The sequence below is a fragment of the Notothenia rossii genome (genome assembly GCF_949606895.1).
Source record: "Notothenia rossii genome assembly, chromosome: 7".
NCBI lineage: Eukaryota > Metazoa > Chordata > Actinopteri > Perciformes > Nototheniidae > Notothenia > Notothenia rossii.
The window spans coordinates 32,389,939-32,414,896 of NC_136905.1; the positions used below are offsets into that span (position 1 = coordinate 32,389,939).

At 39.6% G+C, this 24,958-nt stretch overlaps 2 protein-coding genes across 2 annotated transcripts; one reads left to right on the plus strand and one right to left on the minus strand.

The window, feature by feature from the left end:
• Positions 1 to 93: 93 nt before the first annotated feature.
• On the minus strand, positions 94 to 24,520 carry dpys (dihydropyrimidinase). Its single transcript, XM_079641477.1, has 9 exons — positions 24,143 to 24,520; positions 20,818 to 20,976; positions 20,014 to 20,193; positions 12,326 to 12,515; positions 11,237 to 11,393; positions 10,947 to 11,088; positions 10,184 to 10,326; positions 2,276 to 2,483; positions 94 to 767 (listed from the first exon to the last, which is right to left on the minus strand). The coding sequence occupies exons 1-9, from the start codon at positions 24,503 to 24,505 to the stop codon at positions 708 to 710; spliced, it is 1,602 nt and encodes a 533-aa protein (XP_079497603.1). The 5' UTR covers positions 24,506 to 24,520; the 3' UTR covers positions 94 to 707.
• LOC307013877 (uncharacterized protein) lies at positions 13,998 to 18,729 on the plus strand. The gene is made up of 5 exons (XM_079641476.1): positions 13,998 to 15,165; positions 15,907 to 16,488; positions 16,597 to 16,740; positions 17,350 to 17,605; positions 17,732 to 18,729. Exons 1-5 carry the CDS (start codon positions 14,416 to 14,418, stop codon positions 18,391 to 18,393), a joined length of 2,394 nt encoding a protein of 797 aa, XP_079497602.1. The 5' UTR covers positions 13,998 to 14,415; the 3' UTR covers positions 18,394 to 18,729.
• Positions 24,521 to 24,958: the final 438 nt, after the last annotated feature.

Sequence of the window (24,958 nt, forward strand, 5' to 3'; positions counted from 1 at the left end):
ATGGGAAAGAATGAATACAGTCCATACATGGGCATAGATGGAGCAAAGATGAAAATGTGCCATCCTGCTGAATATGCAAATAAAATGCCAATCTGGGTCAACAAAGTAAATCTTTATACTTTCACGCATGCCACTGCATCTAATGAATATTTCATCAAAGGCATGGATGCTTTTGGCTGAGAATCATCAGTCCTGTTACCAGAGAAGAGGAACATTGGGAAAATAAGGAGAAACAAACGGTGGCTCATTCACAAAAACAGTCTGATTTTCAACTGCCACAAACAGCGTTAAAAAGTAATGAAGGATCTTTTCTATCACAACAGTGTTTCTAACCATGAAATTATGAATCAGTTATATTTTATATTTTTCAATTACTTTATTGCATATTGTAAGTTAGAGCAAATATAATTGCAGCAGCAACTGTGTACTGAGCACAGATAAGCTTTAAAACAAATATATGAAATATAATATTTGCCAACAGAACATTGACCCAAGTGTTGATCAAAGTGGACTTAAAAAAAAATGGGCTGTTACAAATGCTATGTTAATGGTTGGAAAATGCATGTATGACATGTAGTAATATCTTGTGTCTGTTAAAAGTGCAGAAATCTCTGAGCAGTTTAATCTTCAGTGAGGCAGCATTCTGTAGTTTTGACTTTGGTATCTTCTGGATTGCACTGCAGACACAGCCTCTCTCGGCCTGTTGTTCACAGAGAAATGACTTCCCCTTTATACGGCTCTCTGATCACAGCTGTAGGCGTCCCCACCTGCAGGCAGAAAGAAAGGTAAAGTGACCTTTAGGGAAAACTTTATTTCGATCCGGATGCTTCAATTTCAAAGATATATTTGAATTTCAGACCTATTAAAGATGCTTTACACCTAAGCAGCCCCCCTGTTTGCTCAATGTTTCATATCCTGTAGATGCTAACTTTATGAACACAAGTAGCCTACATATAATTAACCCATGCTATTTTTAGAGTGTTTTTTGTGGAGATCTCTGCCTCATTGACTCATTCAGTATTGCCTTAAAGGAGAGGTGTCATGGCCATTTCCACTGATCATAATTCCATTGTTGAGGTATACTAAAATAGAAAAATACTTTTTTTTTAATTTTCCAAACTCACATTGGTTTCGCATACAGCATCTCTGTAAAGTATGTGTATTCAGCAGTATTCACTTTCTCCACTAAACGGCTCGCTGCAGCTCCCGTACGTGCTTTCGTAACCACGTACACGGAAGAATCAAATGGATGATGACTTTTCACCAACGAGGCGTTTTGGGGAGGTATTTTCTATATTAGAGTTTTACTCGCTACAGGGTGTACTTTTAGGGTTTTGACTCTGCAGACCGTTTACATGCAGAAAAACATTCATAACACACAAGGGGACGGGTAATAACCGGAAAAGCATGACATGTCACCTTTAAAAGTTTGGAGAACTGAAAGTTGAATGGAAAGGATGATGTCACGTTCGATATAATATGATGATACTGCTAGCAAGCAGCTAGCTTAGCTTAGCTGACAAACAACATCACAGCTAGCCTGGCTCTGTTCCAAAGTAAAAAAGAAAGAAAAAACGATATAAAAACATTAACTTGATATAATTTAACACTGATACAATAATTGTTCATACAATTCAACTGTCAATGTTTAGGTTTGTTTGGCATGTTTACACTTGTTCGATAAGTGCTAGATTTGAGCTATTTAATGGATTAATCTATTACTTTAAGTTAGTTAAATATTTTACATTTGTTTTCACCAAATGCAGCTTCCTGTTTAGACTTCTCTGCTGTCTTTCTCACTGCTTTACACAGACTCTTAATTGCAACACAATGTGTTCAAGTTGATTAATTCAATGGTCCAATGATCTAATCCCTGATCTAAAGCAAACATTAACATTTTTATATTGGGTGTGTATCATTTGCAACATTGTCAAGTTATAGGTTTTCGCAGGGTGTTATGTGCCTGATTATTTCCTTGACAGGTGTATACCTGCAAAAAAACGAGGCTTGGTGCTAGGCAGATAGTGAAAAGTGATATTTGAAGTGGTTATTTCACTCAAAACATCTGCCTGCTGTAGCTGTAATTTAGTGAGTTTGCTGGAAAAGCTAAACAATGATCCAAAAGGTGCTAAAATGCCCTGTACAGCTAAGGGGAAATGTAGAGTGAGAGTTCTCTGATGGTTCGTCGTTAAGTTAGCACAGACTTTCACATTTTACTAACTGAAGTGTTGTTTTATCCTTATGAATATTGTGTTACACTTGAGACTTGACTGACCTGGTCCCTTTGCTTGATTCTTTTGTAAACAAACTCAGAGAAGGGTTTCCTGGGGATGAATCTTCCGGTCCCTGGGGACACCTGCAGCTGCCCATCCTCATACACCACCCTGCCTCTGGAGATGGTGAGGACGGCGACGCCGTGGCACTCCATGCCCTCAAAGATGTTGTAGTCTACAGCCTGGTGGTGTGTTTTGGCTGATATCTTCCTACAATCACAAAGATACAAATACATTGTAATGAAACTTATTTTAGAACTTGCATGCTTTCTGAATGCCAGGCTAAAAAGAACAGAAACGTATTGTGTAATGCATTCGGTTATAATCTGAAACTGATTGAATCAGGCCAAGGTACTTATACACAGCATGGAGTTACTGCAGCTCACTTACTTCACAGCAACAAGCCATACAATGTAATATGTATAACTTGGGCTCTTGTGATGCTCTATTTGCTGTAAAGAATGAAGTGGGATGTTGAAGATAGATCAGTTTTGCAAAAGAAAGGTCAAACCCAATCACCCAATAAAATATATAGCAAGGCTGCTAAATATTTTATTGGAAGAAATTATAAAAATGATTTAAATTATTAATCTAAAAGCACTCAATGTGAATGTATATGGCATATTTTAATCAACTACATTTGACATCTCACAAGAAATGTCTGATAGCTATATTTACAAGTTATTTTTGCACATAGAGATTTCTCATAAAAGACATATAATTAGCTTTAGAGATGCATTGTTAGAAAATAAACTGTGACGCAATCTAAATCCAGCAAGGTAGTTCAGAAGGCTCCACCTTGACAAACGAATATCCTGCAATTACAGCCAAGGCTGCCCCAGGCCAACTTGTGGCCCCACGCAAAGGTGTTTCATGAGGCCCACCTTATGTGTCGCGCGAGCGTTGATGGGGGGGAGGGGGGAGCACGCTCGTGAACTGATAGTTCGCCGGAGCCTCGCAGCGGGGTAACTGCAGAGCACCGAATTGTGGCGCATTTATGCATTAGATGAATTGCGCCACACAAGCGCATAACATGAAGCCCCCTCCGTAAGATGAGGCCCCACGCAGTCTGCGTGATCTGCGTGTAGGGAAAGAAAGAGCCATAAACATAACACTTTCATATTACAAATTTAGAAAATGTGTGTATCTGTGTGCCATCTGGTGCTAGGCAGGTAGCAGCATACAGTCTGATTTAAGAGCTATTCCGCTGTGAACAGCTGCCAGCTGAAAACAAAGCCAAGAGTGTTTTAGAGTGAACTACAACCAGTAGTCGAGTTGAGGGGGGATGGGGGGGGGATGGCATCCCCCTTAGGTATTAAAATGGTCAAAACCATCCCCCTTGTCCCCCTTCCCATCCCCTGTTATTTGATCAATTAATGTGGAAATATTGCCAATGTTTAATTTTCAACATTCTACATTTTATATGTTCACGTCACGTGCCCCTCGTCCACATTATTTTAGCCGCTAAAATACTGTTGACGAGGGGCTCGTGCACATATCACGATCACGAAATTGATGTCAAGTCAGTCAGCGTCAACGATAGCAGCGCAGCCTGTGCAAGCATCATGGCCAGTAAGCGACAAGGACAGCTTGACCTGAGGGACTACTTCGGCTTTAAGAGGACAAAAAGTACCACTGAAGGTAAGTCAAGAATACTTTTGATATGTCACCAAATGTGTAATCTCTGGACAGAGGCGATAACAACAGAGTTATAGTTTGGGAGCTTACGTTTTTTTTCTTGTTAACTAGCCTAACGCCAGGCAGCTAGTACTAGCTGCTATAGTAACCAACGTCAGGTTAGACCTTTCTTATATTCACAAAGTTAATGTCAGATTTGATTTCTTTTTCACATGGAATATCTCGCAGGGTTTCCCACAGCTCTTTACTGCTTAGGCGGCCGCATAAGCAACACACTTAACTAGCCTAGAGATGTTCAGTCGGGGAAAAAAGTTAAATGTAATTTAGGATGAGGCAGAGCAAGCTAGTGTACAAGCAGAGACGACAGGGGCAGAAGAACACAGAGAAGAACAGGTGTCGTTGACGGTTCCTGAAACAGCCGGTGAAGTTCAGTTAAGGATGGTAGATAGTCCAAGTTTGGGATTCTTCAGTATGAAAACTGGTTCCGAAAGAACCCATTTGAATTAAGGTTCCTGGAGGATCTTTAGGCTGATTTTGTGTATCAATTCGATGATCATGTATCCACTAGTGATTTAAGCACTTTGTTTGATAAGCTTTCCATTCATTTTAGTGAGATCATATAATATAAATTAAGTGTGAAAATTGCACCTTTAGTCACTGTGAGCGACCAAAATGTATTACTTAAAAAGCTTTAAATGTGATGCATGCCTCCGAATCGTGTGATAGTGGCTTCTGGTGGTTGAATGTCATCGCTCTTATTGTATATGAAAAAAAAACACAACTTGACAGTAGGCCTACTTCACTGTCTGCTCATTCTAACAAAACCATAATGCCGTTGTTTTCTTCATATAGAGGATAATCATGGCGAGGAAGCAGGAAGGAGAGCAGAGGAGACTAGAGCTGGAGAAGGAACAGGTTTGATATTTCTAAATAGACACTTTTCTTTTTCGAAGAGGGGGAAATGTAGCTAATCCTACCAAGGGGGGGTTTTAACAGATTTTATGTTTTTGTGGTAGAAAAAAGAAGAGAGGAGGAGGCAGAAGCAGAGGAGCCTAGAGCTGGAGAAGGAACAGGTTTGATAATTCTAAATAGACACTTTTCTTTTTCGAAGAGGGGAAATGTATCTTACCAAGTGGGGTTTTAACATAGATTTTAGGTTTTTGTGGTAGAAAAAAGAAGAGAGGAGGAGGCAGAAGCAGGGCGAGATAGTGTCGATGATTCTGACCAAAATAACCAGGGAGATAATGAGCAAGATATCCCTGAATGCTGGACATCTACCAAGTTCAGGGAGAAAAAAAAGTATTATCCATGGCTAATATGTCAAAGCAAAAAACTTGGCTGCCTAACCTGCCAGAAAATGAAAGTGGTTGGGCCAAATACAGGTGGGAGCAGCCAGTTGCATATTGCTGAGGAGTGGTCCAACGTTAAGGTTACAGCCTATGGTACAAACCGAGCAGCACAGCTGCAGTCTCTTCGTAGGAAAATACACAAGCATAAAATGTCAGACTATCACCAAGCAGCTGAGAAAACCATGGAAAAAGCAAAAGAAAAGACATTGGAAACATTGACTTCTGAAATGCAAAGGGATCACTTCTTAACTACTGATAGGGTATTTCGTACAGTTTACAAGATTGTGAAATCTGGAAGGCCTTTCACAGATCTACCGTCCGATATTGATCTGCAAGTCTTGAATGGACTAGACATGGGAAGAACTTTACATTCAGACTATTCCTGTGCAACAATAAGCCAACACATAGCAAATGAAATGCGAAAGAGAGTAGTTGGAAAGGTCCTTCAAACTTTCTGTTATGATAGATGAAGCTACAACTGACAGTAAAAAATCAGTATTGATCATTTATATTAGAGCGAGCTTAGGGATGAGTGAAGAGCCCCTAACATTCTTCTTGGATCTAGTTGAGCTTTCTGCTACCAATGCAGGTGAAATCTATCAAGCTCTAATGAAAGATCTGTCACATCATGGCTTCTCTGAAGCTATTCTGAGTGAACGCTTTGTTTGCTTTGCATCAGATGGAGCTTCTGTAATGCTTGGAAGTAAAGCAGGTGTTGCAACCAAAATCGTAGAAAAGTTTCCAAACGTAATGGTGTGGCACTGCATGAACCACCGTCTTGAGCTGAGTGTTGGAGATGCTGTTGAAGAAACTGTAGGGACGAATGACTTCCAGTTTTTCTTTGACAAAGTGTACAGTCTCTATCATGCATCGGCCAAAAACCGCCGTGAGCTCACTGAATGTTGTGAGGAACTTGCTTTACAGTGTCTGAACATAGGGAGAATTCTCAGCACTAGATGGGTGGCATCCAGTTACAGGACCATTAAAGCTGTATGGCAGCAGTACCCTGCAATCCACAAGCACTTTTCCAATGCCTCAGTTGATCCTAAAAGAAGTTCAACAGAGAAATGCATGTTCAGTGGTTTAATAGATCGCCTTTCTAATGTCACCTTTGTGCACAATCTTGGAATCATGTATGATGCTTTAGAAGAGTTGTCTGAATTCTCTCTCTCTCTTCAAGACAGAAACATGACGCTCCCCAAGGCTGTAGCAATACTCAGTCGGCAGGTCCGTGTGTTGAAGTCCATGGCAGAGCAGCCTGGACCAGCGGCAGAAGTGGCTCAGACTGCAATCGCCTTGAAGCTATTCAAAGGGGTGCCACTAACAAATAATTTAAGACACAGCAGAGAAATAAACCACCCAAATTTTTTTCATGCTTTGGCTGCTAAAATTGAGACAAGAATGGGATCACTGCCTGGAAAACAGAGAAGCAAAGAAGAGTACCAGAGCTTTCTTGACAATGTCAAAGTGCTGCAGCCATCAAACTGGCCAGATGTGTGTGGTGTTCGTTATGCCGAAAAGGAAATACAGGAACTCTGCTCCTTTTTCAAGCTTGATGATGGCAGACAAATTCAGAGAGGAATGAGGGAATATGTTGATATGGTGAAACTCAAAACTGTTGATGAAATGACACCACAAGCACCAGAAGAGCTAAAACCCCTCCTTCAAGCAGTGAACACACTGGTCATCTCCACAGCTGAGTGTGAGCGTGGGTTCAGTCAGATGAACATTTTAACCACAACTAGAAGCACGCTAGAGGTAAACAGTATGTCAGCCTTGCTTTTCATCAAGTGTGTTGGCCCTCCACTACAAATGTTCAAACCAGAAGTTTATGTCAAGTCTTGGCTTCAAAGTCGTAGCTTGGCTAATGATCTGAGAGCAAGAGCCCGGAAAGTTGTCATTAAAAAACATGATTATGAAACTCTTTGGAAGATCCTATGAGATACTACAGTATAGGGGAGAATTGGGTTGGTAGCCATTGAATAAAACTGTTTATTTGTATTTGTATATCATATTATATGTATTATTTTCAGATTTTGTAAATAGTATATTTGTTTAATCCATGTTCTTGCACTTGAATTAAAATGGACTTGACTAGAGAGGATTCATGTTCAATGTTTTGTGAGGTTTTGTTTCAACATTTAATGGATGAATTCCCAGTAGATTTATAGGTATTGTGAAGTTGAAGTTGAAGTTGCACTTGCACCCAGTGGGAAAATGTGTCCTCTGCATTTACCCTAACTATGTAGGAGCAGTGGTAGCCATGGGACCAACTCTAATTCTGAGGTGCCTTGGTCAAGATCAATGACAGGAGTATCTGACACGTAATATATCCATAGCATGCAAGTTGTTTTACAGTAATAGAATATAATAATTATCTTTGTGCTTAAACACTAATCAAAAGGGTACAACGTTGGTCTCCCACCAAATGCGCTGTCATCAGATCAAATTAAGGGCCCTTAAGGCAGTCAGCACCAAACATATATCCAGTCTACTCAACTACCCTGAATTGCAGGTTAGTTTTTGTTTTTAATCTCCGGGGGGGGGACATGCAGATCCACCATCCCCCCTGGCTTTTTTTTACAACTTGACCACTGACTACAACTATAACATTACTATACCCAAAACAAATAGCTGAAAGACACAAAAACACTCTCTTGAGCCGCAAAATTAGTTGATATTTATCTGTCTTTATCACTATGAGCAACCCGTCTTATGAAACATTATTTTTGACTTATAATATCGGCTGAGTTTGAACTTTAAATATACTGTAATAACTCACATCATTTCCAAAACATATGCCATATACATTAACACAGCTGAAATGATAAACAAATAAAATATAATCTCAAAATGTCTTCAAAGACCAAACAACCTGCAGTTTATGTACTTATGACATAATGCACATGATCTGACCACAATTGCAAAATTACATGTATATACTGTATATTTAACATATCCAGAATTATCCATATCTGTATGTGTGTAAAAACCTGTAAATGTTCACTACAATTCTTTATTATTGTTTTTATACTTTTGTGAAATGATATCTGTCCTGTGTTTCAACCTTAATGCAGTTGCTGCAAAGACATCTTATATTATCTTATCTGATCTCAGTGAGGTACTGTTTGAGCTTTAATATAACCTTAATTCATAAAGGTACAAAACCTACGTATAGTACTTTCAACACTGCATGCACTTGGTAACATTAGTACAAGTATGCACCTTCTTATTAGGGTGGTTGAAGGGCTTTCAGGAAAATGTGGAAAAACACTCTAAGAGGGAGAGCCAATTACAGCCCTTCATATTAAAAATAATCAAACGCTTTGCACAGCAAAGATTGATGATGTCTAACAAATAAATCATATCTGAGTGAAAAGACTGCATCAGCAGCGAAATAACTGACTCAGCCACTTCAAGAGAGCCCGCTTTCCCCCCATTCACATTTCCTGTTGATGTGTAAAGCCAGAAACCTTGCCTAGTGTGCACTGACAAAAACAAGATGTGTCCTCATTATTCCAGCATGCCCAATTACGAGACACAAGGCAATTGAGTGAACTTCCTAGGCGTTTCTGGTTATGCAACTGTGCGTGGCCCGTGGTCCCGGATGTTATGGAGCGACACTTGTGCTGAGGGGCGATTAATTACGTTAAGTTTCACAGATGAATTCACGACTGCAGCAATGAAACATGAGGCGCTCTCATGCTTGAAACGCAGTATAACATCGGCAGACATGCATACGGGTAAACACAGAAAACACAAACAAACAGAGGGACAGACAGGGAACATCAGAACTAAAACAAATAGATTTTGAAACACTTTTCCAATGTTACCGGTGAATTAATTGACAGGAAACTAAACAGAATTAAATGTGTTCTTTTCAGTTGCTTCCCTGAGGGGCTCAGTCAGCCCAGATTCTGCAGCAAACAGAGCAGTGCATTCTGGGTTACATAAGACTTAATGTGCTAAAATCTACTGGAACGCATACTGTCCTCAGTTCCATATACGGGACTTTGTTAGAATAATAGCAAAAACACAATCACATGATTCATGTTTATAAAAAGCCTCATGATATTGTGAACTGGTTCCTGAAAATAGCCTTAATGCTACTATGAAAATTGGTTTAACTCCCACATGAAATATTCGTCATCTTTAACATCCTCAACATCACCCATCTGCATCATCCCACTGATGCTGAGCTCCGCTTCCTAAAAATAATAACCTAAAATGGTAACGAATGTAACATTTCTCTTTACTGACTGATGACTCTGATTCATATGTAAATAGTGTTATGCTTTCATTTGCAGCTGAGGATATGTGATGACATGCTCTGCCGTCTGGATAGAGCATGATTAGCTTACGCTACGGCAGGTTACTGTGTTGAGGTGGCACAAGATGAAAGATACATCACTTTGCTTTTAGTGCCTGTGCATAAAGCATGCATGCTATACAGTACCGCTAAACTTTAGAAATGGTATCATTTTTTTATTTAAACACTTTCAAGTATTCTGCAGCGCCGCTGCAGCAGCGGTGTTTAAAGTATTTAAAGGGGCCATATTAGGCTCATTTTCAGCTTCATATTTGTATTTAGTGCCTCTACTGTGACATGTTTTCATCCTTTAATGTTCAAAAAGGTCTTTGTTTTTAGCCTATCACGCTCAATGCGCACGCCAGTAGAAGTGCGAGTGTAACATAGTGATGTCATTGTGAATGCATTGCTCTGTTTGCATAGTGATGTAACTCTGTCATTAAGGATGTTAGCCTTTGCAGACCATATACAGGAAAGGGAAAAACCCCAAAAGAGAGATGTGTTCAGAATGTGCATCAGGGCATGTAGAAATGTACACACACAGTGTTTTCTTTTCCTTTTCCATTTGAAAAGCTTTCTCCCACACTGCTGATTAACTGGAGTCGGCCCCTCACCTCTTCATCTTAGGGTTCCAAATAACCACGTCAGCATCCGAGTTCTTGGCGATACGGCCTTTCTGCGGGTAGAAGTTGAAGATTTTTGCTGCGTTGCTGCTGGTGACGGCTACAAATCGATTCTCGTCCATTTTGCCGCTGTGCTGATGGAGGAAACGCACACAGGAGCCGCTTTGAGAAAGGGGGCCACAGCATATGACAACAAAATACAGAATTAGCAGGCAAAAGGTTAGTGCTTAACTGCAGCAGCAAACAACTAATTTCTGCCAAAATATCATCTCATTTGTGATTTGTAAGCACTGCGGAGTGTTGTTAATCTTCACAGTGGCCTTGGGGCAGCCGGGCTGAAACACTTTTGAGAAAATGCAGAGCCTGCTTTCTGCAGCGATCTGCAGCTCTCAGAGTTTATTACCCGGTCTGTTTCTACCGTGGAAAACTCATACTATACATATATTTCACTCCTATTAAAATATAAATAGAGCAATACTGAATACAAATAATTAGTGTCCATATTAAAAGAGTAAGCGTTCTTAACATAAAAATGTATATTCATGGTCCACTAGGAATTCAAAAATGTACAAGACCCCTGCCCACTGTTGTGTCAGCATATCAAGGGCCCCATGGAATGACATACTTTTGAAAACGATACCTCTCGAGCTTCCCTATTTCATGCGATAGCAGCTGTTGATGGCACTTGATGGCGCTCACACCTCTGCTGTTTAAGAGGTAAGAGTCAGTGCTGAGTCAGGTCATTATGACATACCACTCCCTTCTCCCAAATGACAGACATCCGGTCCTCCACCCCGTTCACTCCGTTTGGGATCTTGGTGAAGTCGTCCTTGCCCAGAGCCTTCTGGCACACAGAAAAGGTGCAGTTGTCCGTCCCCGTCACAGTGAGATCATCACTAGCATCATTTGAAGGATAAATACAGGTTTGGGTGAATGAAAGAATAGAAACTGTACTTAATGAATACATATACAACACTAAATTGCTCAAACACACAATAATCTTTAGAGGATATCATTGATGGTTACACTTTCAGCTCCACCTACTTGGCCAGCAGGTCCATGAGGTACCCTGGGGTGCTGGGGTCAGGTCTGAGGGGGGGCCCCATGACGAAGCCTGCAGCATGGCCCCAGTCTTTGTGCCAGCAGTGAGTACCGTCAGTCCCCAGTCCAGCTGCGATGGGCTCCCCGAACACCACGCGCCCTGCAGAAAGAAAACACAGTTTATTTATTTATACTGTTTACAACCTGGAAGATATGGCCAAAAAACATATTGAGGGAACTCGGGTTAGGGTTAGATATCATTGTTTAATGTTTATACATGTAAGCTTCTTTTTTTTAGCACGACAAAAAGAAAACTCGTGAAGACTGAATACTTTAACTTTTGGTAATCAGAAAAAAAGAGACAAACACAATAATAAAAATAACATACAAGTATTGAAGGTTCCATTACCACTTTGTCTTAAATGCATTATCAACATACATATAATACACAATATAATGTTATAATCTGTCCTTTGCTGTATCATTCTAAATATAAACACTAATGCACATTCATAAAGCTTGAAAAAATGATAATAATGCTGATAAAATGTTGTTGTTGTTGCAAGTTCCATTGTGTTATAACTCTATAACTGTAATAGGTTATAATTATTATCATAATATAATTGTTTTATATTATAATGGACTAAAATACCTGTAGTAATACATTTGAATGTGAAATAAGTTTCTGTACCTTCTAATTTGTTGCTTTAGGTGAGGTAAAAATGTCCTTTACAAAATGTTTGCATAGATTTAATGTAATCTTTTCACTTTACCTCAGGTAAACAATGAACACTTGTGACTAATAATAACATTATAATGCATCAAAGATATTCTATTTATCATAATTAAAACGAGGATAATAATAATACACAATGATCCATCACAGTAACCAGCATACATGAACAATTATGATCACTTTCATTATGAGGATGTCTATACGCATCATAGTAACACTTGTTATGTTTTTTTAATGAAATATTAAATACATAGAATTGTAACATTAAAAATGATTATGGTTATGGCCTCTGAAGGGCTGTGTCGGGCCTCCTCTCCACCCTCCTCCACCAGCAGGGGGCAGCAGCCCACACTCACCCTCTCTGCGGGCGTTGGACACCACCTTGGCGGCAGACTTGCTCATCACGTGCACCACGTACAGTGGGCAGTTGACAGCGTGGGCGATGGTGATGGCTCTCTGGGTGGCCTCGGCCTCCACCTCCTCCGGCCGACACAGCTCGTGGCCCTCTGGCCCCGTGATGCCCAGAGACAGCATCTTCTTAGCACCCTGCAGAGGCCCCGCGGGGTGACAACAACAACAAGACAGCATAAAGGTTAGAGGAGAGGGGGGAGAACAACAGCAGCGTGTGTCCACGCAGAGAGGGGACATAATATTGAACATTTTATTTAGTTTTTTTGCATAAAGTGGTGTCCCTTCACACACTTTGTGGAAGTGCAAATTAGGGATAAGACAATAAAGCAATAACTTCAGGGAATATTTCACGTTTTAAATGGTATGTGCTACGAATAGACTAATATATTGTTTGACAAAAAGTTATTCACATTCACATACACCTGTGATTCGGAACAAATCACTGGTGTAGAGAATATCAAAGTCCATTGTATTGAATTTGTTTGTTTTTTACAGCTGACCAGGGCATCTAGATGCTTTTCAAGCCATGTAGGCCTAATGAGGGCCCAAAGGACCCCAAATGTAACATGTTCGGTTAGCAAAAAATGCCAATACTCCTTAATACATATCCTAGTGACAGCATTAGTCAGCAAGAGGGCATAGTGTTATACTCAGGAGGACCACTGCATTCAGAGACAGTTTTTTCACACATGGAACAGTCTGCCAACATTTAATAAAGACTATGACACATATTGTTAATTTATAGTTATTTAAAAAACCTAAAATCATGGTAAATAATAGACAACCAAATGTAGGAAAACTTAATCAATAACATTCTTTGTTTTAGGATTTGTTTTATGTTGCTGATCATATTTATTCACATTATTTGATGTGTTCTCATTTGATGTTCCTGTTTGACTGTAATGTGTCTTTCCTGTCATGACACTTATATTGCAGAATTAGCCATGACTTTTAAACTGGCAAATTAACAGAAATATCTTTTAATGAGCACTGTTCCTTTCATTTTAAACTGCATGATCCCCAGCACAAGAGACCCCTGTTTCACTTCTTTGACCTCTGCTGCCTCCTAGTGGTGAATTGTTGTCATGACATTTATTTTCAGACAGGGCCAATTATTGTTGATTAAAAAACTGAATTCTGAGAAATAATTGGCCATTTAGTTTTGTAGAAAGTAGGCCCTGGGGCCAGCACATTTAATTACACTGTATTATTTTTGGATATGACATAATAAACTTAAAATGAAAGGGAAAATGCTAAGGTCTTCAGGTGACTTCAGGTTTTGTGCAGTGGACACGGCTACAGAGCAAAAGCTGCTTTTGGAATTTCACCACATTCTCCATAATTAATGTGTCTAGTCGCATTGCTGACACACACAGTGTCAATGGACCTTGAACCATCTGTAACATGCAGGGAAACAGTGATACAACATGTCCTTTATTCACAATTTAAACATTTTAAAATGCAATATTTGCACATCTATAACTATATTCTTTTTTATATAAATATATCTGCCACGTCTACTATTCTATGAAACTGCAGGATAGTTTTTTAGGACATGTCCAGCTTCCTTTATGGTTAAACCATTGTGTCCACATATAGGCTTAGACATTAACCTTATACAGGGTGTCCGCGCGGTAGTAAAAGGTAGTAAAAGGTAGTAAAAAGAATCTACCCAAATTAAGGCCCTTGAAAGGTAGTAAAAGGTAACAAACGCAATTTGACTTGGTAGTAATTTTTTTAAAACTCTGCCTCAATATATAATGAGTTTCCATTGTTTGCTTATTATTTGTGTCTGCATGTTTGAATTTCATCTAGCCTACGTAGTTTAAAAATATATACGGTGCTAACAGGACCTGAGTGAGGCGTAGTTGATAGCAATGACGTAGAGGTAACCTGTGTGGACTTCATAGCCTATCAGCGACGCTTACAACATTTTCCGCCTTTTTCCAACAATTGACGTTAGCAGAGCCGCCTTTTGCCACAGTTGCAGTCTACTTTTTCTGATGTTAGCAAATTCGAGCAAATTTAGTGTGAAATGGGGAAGTGCAAGTTTTCGCAATTATGGGTTGATGACCCCTTATATAAAGACTGGCTTAAACCCGTCATAGGAAATGACCGTGAAGCATTTTGCAGTGTCTGCAAAAAAACTATAAATGTTACCTGGAACGGCATTACTGCTATCAAGTCCCACAGTGGATCGGCTATACACCAGCAGCGGCTTCGGGTGAGGGGGGGACAGCTGCCGATTTCGTTGTTTTGCGATGCTAGCAGCAGCACCACACAGATCGCGGCAGATCATGCCAACTTATCAGCAACAGTCGCACCACCTCGGCAGCAAACCAGTGCCACCAGCACCACCACGGCTGCGATAGCCAAACAGCAGACGTTACCGCCACAAACATCAGCCCTCAGGGCTGAGGTTCTCTGGTGCCTGAACACAGCAGCTAACCATCATTCATTCAATTCGAATGAGGGCATTGGGGAATTGTTCGAAAACATGTTCACTGACTCCGACATAGCCAAAAGTTTTGTTTGTGGCAAAGATAAGACATCGTATATCCTTGGATTTGGCATTGCTCCACATTTTAAGAAGCTTCTTATAAATAGCATCAATGCTTCTGGGCCATATGTTGTCATGTTTGACGAGTCTCTGAACCAGTCCGCCAAGAAGAAGCAAATGGATATTCACGTTCGGTTCTGGAGAGATGACCGCGTGACGTCTTCATATTTTGGGTCACAGTTTCTTGGACATGCAAGGGCTGAAGACTTGCTGCAAAGCATTAAAGTGAGTTGATATTTTCTTGTTTGTTCTTTCTTATTGTCGTTATATGCCCATTTGAAAATGTTTATGTCATAGTTAGCCTAAGCTTTAGCCTACACGACGTGTGTGTCGGGTGTGTTTTGTGACCCTGCAAGGCGATATCAGTCGCTTTGCGCTCAATGCTATTTTGAGAAAATCCACGGTAAACAAACATCCGGGTTAAAATGTTGAATTTCATGTTTTCGCATAATTTGACAGTATACAGTCTACATATCATTTCATATCGTGGACAAATCACGGAAAAACATACGTTTTGACTGTTAAGCCCGGTGAAGATGCAACACATTAGCAGTCATACCATTTGTCAACGCCGCTTAAAAAGGTGATTTTCTCCTCTTCTAGCATTATCATGACAGGAGAACCATGCCACTTTGGATACAGTTATCTTAACGATTGTTCTAGCAATAGCCTCAATATACATATCGTTGGAAAGCTTAGTTTATGGCCGTTCATATGAGAACAATAACTTAGTTTTGTACATTTTACCAAAGCGACTGGTTTCGCCTTGCAGGGTCACATTTTGATGAAGGATTTGGTTAATATTTCTGAAAGATGCATACTGGTACTACAAAGGGGGAAACACGTTTGACTTATACTTACTGGCACTGTATTTACTGTCTATCTATTGTCTATTTTATGAATAACCAAAAACCACAGGACAGATTAAAATTTTCAATAAACTTTGTTTTTTGTGACAATTCACAGGAATGTGTTGCACAACTCAACTTGAGACACCTGCTGTCTGTCAGTATGGATGGCCCAAATGTCAACTTCAAGCTGCTGAAGCTCCTTCAGAACGAACATTCAGAGCTTCATGGGGATGCACAACTCATCAGTGTTGGCAGTTGTGGCTTGCACACCCTCCACAATGCCATGAAGGCAGGATTCGCAACATGGCAGGTAGACAAACTGTTGCGAGCTATGCACTACATCTTCCACAATGTTCCTGCCCGTAGAGAAGATTACACCGCCACCACAGGATCTTCTACCTTTCCCCGATCTTTCTGTGGCCACAGATGGGTGGAAAATGTCCCTGTGGCTGAGAGAGCTGTCGACATTTGGCCTGTGCTTTTAACATATGTTGATGCTGTTCAGAAGAAAAAGGTGACAAACCCAAACACGGCGTCATATGATATCATTTTGGCAGCACGGGATGATAATTTGATAATTCCAAAGCTCCAGTTCTTCTTGTCAGTTGCACGAAGCTTCAACCCCTTCCTGACCAAATATCAGACCGACGAGCCTGTGCTGCCCTTTTTTGCTAAAGATCTGAAAGAACTCCTGATGGTAAGAAATGTAATTCCTGTAGAGTAACTGTCTTTATTTGAATGTGATTAAACTGTATCAGTTGACAGGTGTGACTTGATTGCTAACAGTTTTTGTTGTTCTTTTAAGGCTTTACTGCGGCGATTTGTTAAAAGGGAACTTATACAGGACCGAAGCCCACTGCAACTTATCACAATCCAGGTGTCTGAGGAGAAGAACTGGGTGGCTCTGAAAAATGTGGACATCGGCCTGGGTGCTGAATCTGCCATCAAGGTAATTACTGCAGATACTTTCAATGTCATACATGAAATGTGCTGTCGGCACAAATAAATAGTTACTTCGAACTATTAGGGTAGAAAATGAATGAGTAACATTGGGCATTATTTAACCACCTCTGTGGTAAGCAATATAGCTATCGTAATTGTGTGGTTGTTAATGGTTATCTTTCAAACTTCAGTGGTCTTCACCACCAGGCCTTTGGCATTGAGGCTTAAACTGAACCACAGCCATGAGGATATACCAAACCTCTTTCTCACTCTGGTTAAATTGTTAGGATTGTTTTAAATGTGTAACTTGTCATAGTTTAATTTCCAATCATAGCAGTGAATGTTTATGCATCCTGAACTCATCCTGAACTATACTCACATATCCCATCACTCCCCCACCCACCCACCCACCCACCCACCCACCCACACAAACACACCCACACCCACACCCACACCCACACCCACACCCACACCCACACACACACACACACACACACACACACACACACCCAGAGAGCAGACAACCAACATCTTTTCCCCACAGGTTTTACACAAGTATCTATATATGTGACAAATAAATATCCTTGTATGAACATTAATGTTCTCTATTTGTTAGGCCCTTCAGAGCAAACCAGGAGGCAAGATAGGGGAGCTCTCTCTGCTAACCTTCAGGAAAGAATGTTTGCAGTGCCTTGTTAAGGTTGTCATGAAATTGCAAGACAAATCCCCCCTAAAGGTTCCAATGGTTAGGCACATTGCATGCCTTGATCCCACACAAATCCACCAAGAACCGGAGTGGTGCATCAAGCAAATGAAGAGTGTAGTGCAGACATTCCTTCAGGGAAAGAGATTGACAGGTGGCATTCCAGCTGGTAAGAAAAAATACAGTATGTCTAGGGACAGGGAAGGTCATTCAAATGAAGGCCATGTTCTAAGGGTGTTCTACTTTGAAATGTACTTAAATGTCATTAATGATTATGTTTTTGTCAATATTGTAGGTGATGTTATCATTCAACAGTTCGAATCGTTGACCTCTGTGGAAGGACGGGATGAACGTTTCCTGGCTTTCAAGCCACTGAAGGACCGCCTTGATGTGTTCTTCTACACAACCCTCAGCAGGCCTTACCCTGACTTGCTGCAGTTTTGCCAGAGTCTCCTCCTTCTTTCCCATGGCCAAGCCACTGTGGAAAGAGGATTTTCAGTGAACAAAGAGGTGGAGACATGCAATCTCCATGACCGCACACTGGAATCACTGAGACTAGTTTGTGACAGGATCAACAGTTGTGGTGGTGTTTTGAAAGTGCCCCTCACAAAGGAGCTCCTTGCCTCTGCCTCATCAGCTAGATCCCAGTACAGACTGTACCTTGACAGTGAAAAGAAAAAGAGAGAGAGTGCTGCCCATGCTCTGAGGAGGAAGGCAGTGGGGGAGGAGCTTCTGGACCTCAGAAGACAGGAAGAGGTACTTCGCCGTGTTTGTCACTCACTGGAAAAGGACGCGGACAAGTTGGCCGAGCAGGCTGAGGGAAAGGCTGGGTCCAAAATGGCTGAACTGATAATCAAGTCCAATACCCTTCGCAGAAGGCAGAAAGAAAAAAAAGAAGAGCTCTGCAAATTGGAGAAAATAATTGAAGATAAGTCCTCACAACTGAGACTTCTGTGACTGTACACCCCTCACAGTTATTGTTTTAAATGTTTCTCTTAGATACAATGTAGATTGCAACAACTGCACACAGGCACACCCACAGACGAATGCAGGCACACGCACACACAAACACACACACGTACACCCCTACAGTTATTGTTTTAAATGATTCACTTAGATACAATGTAGATTGCAACAACAACAACATCCATACAAAGGCGCACCCACAGACATGTGCATACATGCACTCCTCACACACGTTATTGTGTTTAAATATGGTGAATGTTATATTGAAGCAGATCTTTGAAAGCTGTAGTCCTCAGAGCATATTGTTCATTAAAGTTATTTATTTGATTGATTTTCAATTTTTTTCATTAATACGCATTATTAATACGCACCAGTAACTGTGTGTGTGTGTGTGTGTGTGTGTGTGTGTGTGTGTGTGTGTGTGTGTGTGTGTGTGTGTGTGTGTGTGTGTGTGTGTGTGTGTGTGTGTGTGTGTGTGTGTGTGTTTGTGAGAGAATGCGTGTTTGTGAGAGAATGCGTGTTTGTGAGTAAGTGTGTGTGATGTGACACTTTATTATTAATATTTATGGTTGTTAAGTGATATGTGTTTAAGAAGTGTCAAGGTTATTACTCACTTTATTAGGGCTAAGGGTCAACTCAACACTACAAAAAAAAACACAATTGACAATGACAATACTTAATGATCACAATTAAACATTAGTGTACCTGATATGTATGACGGGTGTGACAGTGTCACACTAATACCTTATAATTAGTAGTCCAAAAAGGGCTGCTGCTTGATGTCGTGTTGGTAGTAAAAAATATTGTGGAGGTAGTAAAAAAGGTAGTAAAAGGTAGTAAATTCATCTCTATGAATCCTGCAGATACCCTGTTATAGAACGTGATGAAAAGCACAGTAGCATGCATGCTAGCCATGTGCGATTAGGACTCTTTCTGTACAGACGCAAGCATTATTGTTCCTCTTTCATACTAAGGAGAATGACACATATTTTCTGTTGTTAAAGGTGGGGTATATCATTTTGGAGAAACCAGCTCAAGTGCGCTAGAATTTGAAAATACACTACATAAAAATCTGCCTCTTCCTTACAGAGCCCCTCCTCCAACACACACGAACGCGCACATGACCAATGAGGGCACGAGATAAGTTTGTGCACAGATGGAAGGCTGACAATCAGGTAGGCCATCCAGTTATTTTAGCCGGACCGGCTCAGATGATTGGTCGTGCTTTTTACAGTGCTACGGCTTCCACAGACGACATTTTTTTAATGTATTTATTGTCAAAGCATTTAAGATATTCATTGCTATCGGGATGTTAAGAGCATTCCTTGGAATATAACAAAAAGTGTTTCTGAAATAAATTACATACCCCACCTTTAAATTCTGGATATTTGCTTTATCATATTGCTTTAGATTAGAAAGGAAAGAACACGGTCACTGATATTCTTCAGCCGAAAGTCAGGGGTTAAATACTGAAAGCCACATACATTCTAGCACATATGTGTGCATAAACAAATATTGCAGCTCTTCAGTTTAAGCAACCTCTTCCTCACCATAAGTTTCCACCAATTCACTCTTGATAATAAACTGAGTTTCACTTGATCTTATACTAACCTCTGCGATCAGGTCTCCATTTTCAGCGTGCACCTGAGCTATAGCTCCTATCTCCTTACACTGGGAGAAGGCCGCGTACAGCTCAGAGTCGTCCAGCATGAACACGTCCTTATAGGCCATGAACATCTTAAAGGAGTTCACTCCCTTCTCTTTGGTCAGCGTCTGCATCTCTTTTTTCACCTGGAATAAAAAGATTTTGGACAGACAGAGGAATAGCTATGAGGATCCTTGATGCTTATATACAGTACCACTCAGTACGGAAGCCCATTTCTGCCACATTTGATGAAAAAAAGTAACTTAAAGAGAAAAAGAAAATGTTTTCAAATGATGACTTAGTCTATCAAAATGATACATAACTATCTAAAAAAACTGACACAGTAACTCAAAACAATAACAACATTTCTTTATATACTTACTTCATTATTTCAAGGTAAGTAAGTAAATATATTTTTAAACTAATTTCTTAAGAAAATGTCTCTACAGTATGTTGCAAACGTAGGTAATTATTCTAAGATACTTAGTCACTATCTACAGATTTTAAATCACTATTTAGCAATATGTATTTATTATTTCCATAAACTGGTCATTATTAAAGAAAATCTTTCATTATTTGTATATTTTTTGATATTCTAACTAATTATTTCCGTCATTCTTCATTATTTTTGAAATACTGTGTTTTTTTGGCAACTAACTTACTTTTTTTTTTTTAAAGTTTTCTCATTATAATAACTTACACAATCTTAAAATTTTACTGGATTTATTTTGTATTTCTTTGTATTTAACAAAAATGATGTGCTCCATCACCTGGTCACTCCACCATGTGACGGCGACATGCAGCGAGTAGTCGCAGCAGACTTTGGGGTCAGCAGTCTGTCTCCAGCAGTCATACGCCTCCAGGAGAGACTTTCCCCTTTGGGGGATCACAAAGTCCATGATCATGGTGGTCCCTCCTGCCAGAGCGGCCTGGGGAAACACACATTACCACAGAGGTGAGCTAAACATTAACATATAGCCCTGAGACACACACACACACACTGTCTGTGTGCAGGGTGATCTGGCAGTGCACTGATACATTTCAAGTCTGGCCTTGCTAGTCTGGCTAGTGTATATTTTAAGGCTCACTTGTATGGCAGCATGTTAATGACAACATAATATACACATATTAATTATGCTACATTTAGATTATATAGCGCTTTTTCCAGGTTAAAGCAATATGTTTGTTTCTTTGTTCAAAATATACAATAGATTTCCAAACCTTTCAGATTATGTTTGTGCAGCCTGTTATTCTTTAAATGTGAGATAAATCAGACAAGTTTAAAATACAATTCTGGTAGCAACCTTAAAAATAAAACACCAGACTGCACATCAAATCCTAACAATTTAATAAATATACCAATACTGCAAATGAAGTCTAAGAGAGCAATGGTAAAAGTTGTGTGTGTACCATTAATAGCAAATTGTTACAATGCTAATTCCTAAGATATCCAAGTTCATTGTACAATTATTTTTACAACAATGTTGAAAGTCTGATATTGAAGCATGTTATGGTGGAAAGTACTTATGCACATTAGAGGTGGGGTAGGTCATTTTGGAGAAACCAGCTCGAGTGCGCTAGAATTTGAAAATACACAGCCGGAAAAAATCTGCCACTTCCTTACAGAGCCCCTCCTCCAACACACGAACGCGCACATGTCCAATGAGGGCAGGAGATAAGTTTGTGCACAGATGGAAGGCTGACAGGCAGGCAGGCCATCCAGTTACTTTAGCCGGGCCGGCTAAAATGATTGGTCGTGCTTTTTACAGTACTACAGCTTCCACAGATTAATTTGTTTTTTATTGTCAAAGCATTTAATATATTCATTGCTATCGGGATGTTAAGAGCATTCCATGGAATATGACAAAAAGTGTTTCTGAAATAAATTACATACCCCACCTTTAATTAAGAGTTACTTTATAGTTCAATTATTCAATTCAATAAGATTACCAGGGTTACACATTTGAATTATTATTATACTATTTAAGTATGTGAACATAAAAAAGTATTGAAAGAGCGGATTACCTCAACAAATTGTAATATATATTGTAAACAAATACAGCGTAAATTCCACATGTGTAAAATGCACATTGGTAGTATTGCACAACCGTTTTTATAACTATTTGAACACTTTATTATTATGTAATTTTCAGATTCAGATTAATAATACAAATATTCATAACACATACAATATCATGTAATATTACACTTTATTAATCCCTGGGGATACAAAGGCAACCTCAGTGTTTCCATTTTATGGAGCTGTATACTTCAACTTTATTTTGATAGTCATAGTTGTACTTTTTACACCACTGCATTTAATAACAAACTATAATCAATACTTCAATTATTGTGTATGCTATTATTACAAATTAAACTACCCAATAGCATATAAAGTAATACAATTGGCTCTATGTTGTCAAATGCAACATTAAAGTGATGTTATATTTATACATCTTTATACAGTCATTTTTTGACCGCGCGCATATTTTGATTTGTACTGTCAACCAGAGGTGGGAGAAGTACTCAGATCGTATATTTGAGTAAAAGTAGAAGTACCAGAGTGTACGAATACTCTGTAACAAAAAAAAGTCCTGCATTCAAAATGTGACTCAAGTCAAAGTACATTAGTATTGGCATCTAAATATACTTAAAGTAACGACAGTAAAAGTAGTCATTGTGCAGATTGGTCCCTTTTAGAATAATATATATGATATGTTTTATAATGATTGATCATTAAAGTGTTCTCAAAGCTGGTAAAGGTGCAGCTAGTTTGAATGACTTTGTATACTGCAGGGTAGCTTGTGAATTTACTCCAGGTGGAACTCAAGTCTGAATGATCACATAATTCATCCACATCTGTAAAGTAACTAAAGGGATTAAATACATGTAGTGGAGTAAAAGTACATGATTTAACTCTGAACTGTGGTGGAGTAGAAGTACAAAGTAGCAAACATTTGAAATACATTCAAATCAAAATGTTACTTAAGTACAGTACTTGAGTAAATGTAATTGCATAAATATCTGGGCAGCCTTCTTCTACCACTGCTGGTAGTTTGAACTGATATGCATGGATGCATTAATATGAAAGAATAAAAAGAATCCAAGTATTGTCTACAGCAGGGGTCTCAAACTCAAGGCCCGGGGGCCAAATCCGGCCCGTGACTTCATTTTCTGTGGCCCCACAAGAGCTTGCAAAGAATATAATATGTTTATTATACAGTTACATGATGATTTAAAGTGGACCTATCATGCTATAATTGAATGATATATTGTAGGGCCATACCTATAAAAAACATGTCTGTGAAGTTTTTTTCAAAATACCAAACAGATCATGCATTTTAGCCATGCCTCATTTCGCTCTATCAGATCCGTTGCAGCCCCGTTTTTAGAGATTTGGGTATGGAGGAAAATAGAGAGGGTGTGTTTTCTGACACTTGGTGAGTTCCCTGACACACCGGGGACACATATTCATGTATAAAAGACGTACAAAAGTGCATTTTGCATGATAGTTCCCTATTTAATGAAGCACGTTGCCCATAAACTACATGTCCCACAATGCATCTCAAATTAGACTTTTTTCTCAGAATTTGCCTTTTTTTCTTCTAAATATGCCTTTTTTCTCAGAATTTGACTCTTTTTTTAAATGTTAGTTTTTTTTAAAAACGTGTCTTCCTTATTTTTGAAATGTCACTTCCTTTTTTTGATTTTGACTTTTTTTTCCAGCTTTTCTTTTGAAATCATTTTGTGACATTCTCACTGAAGAGACTTGCAATTATTTGCCCCAGACTTCTGCTTTCAGACGTAGTTAATTATGAAGTTATTACCCTATCTGATAATAATCCAATGCAGAGGCAATAATGTAATATAATACATTATTTTATATATATATATATATATAAGTTACAACCGGCCCTTTGAGTGCAGCCATAATGCTGATGGGGCCTGCGATTAAATTGAGTTTGACACCCCTGGTCTACAGTGTCTTAATGTGAAGGCTAGTCAAACTTCTGTTATCATTCTGTGTCTCTTGGTCTAACTTGACGCCTCCGAACCTCCTCTCCTTCTCCGCCTGACGCATTGTGAAACCCTCACCTTGGTTCCGATGTAGAAGTCGTCCACAGCCTTGGTGCCCATGAACTCCAGCTCCATGTGGGTGTGGGTGTCGATGCCGCCCGGGATCACCAGCATCCCAGTGGCATCGATGAGTCTCACCCCCCCGGGGATCTGGAGGTTCAGCCCAACTTCCACTATTTTCCCATTCTCTATGTAGACATCGCTGATCACGGAGCAGTCTTCGTTCACGACTTTCCCCCCTTTGATCAGGATCCCGCTGGGCTCTGCCATCCCTTTACAACCGAGAGACTTTTTAGATTCAAATGTTAAAGTGTGTGCAAACTGAACAGAAGTGCAGCTCTGCCGTGTGTGCAGTGAGTGTTCAGACACTCCAAAGTTCATGTGAGACAGGGATGTCCACAGATCTCCATTCGAGATTACTGGACTCTTGCCAGGTAAACACCACCGTCTGCCAAACACCGCCCTATTCCATGGGAGTGGGATTGTTTTGAATCCGCCCTCTTGTTAATATTTCACAGACCCTAGTCTGAATCCATTGATCATTGATGGAGAAAACGAACCTGTTCTTAAGTTAAGTAACCTACCATCCACATGTGTTAAATAAGGCCAGATTGAGCAGATCATTAGCAGTTGTCCTGCACTGACCTCGTGTTAAATCGACAAGGAAAGTGCAGATATATTCACTTCAAGCAAGTTATACCATATTGAGTTTTGATAAATTAGTTAAAAGGCCTACATTAAAGGCCTAAAGACTATTACACACCTGAGCTGATATTCCATTTACGTGTTTATAGACTCTTCTTGCAATATTTCTATTTTAATTGTATTTACTTG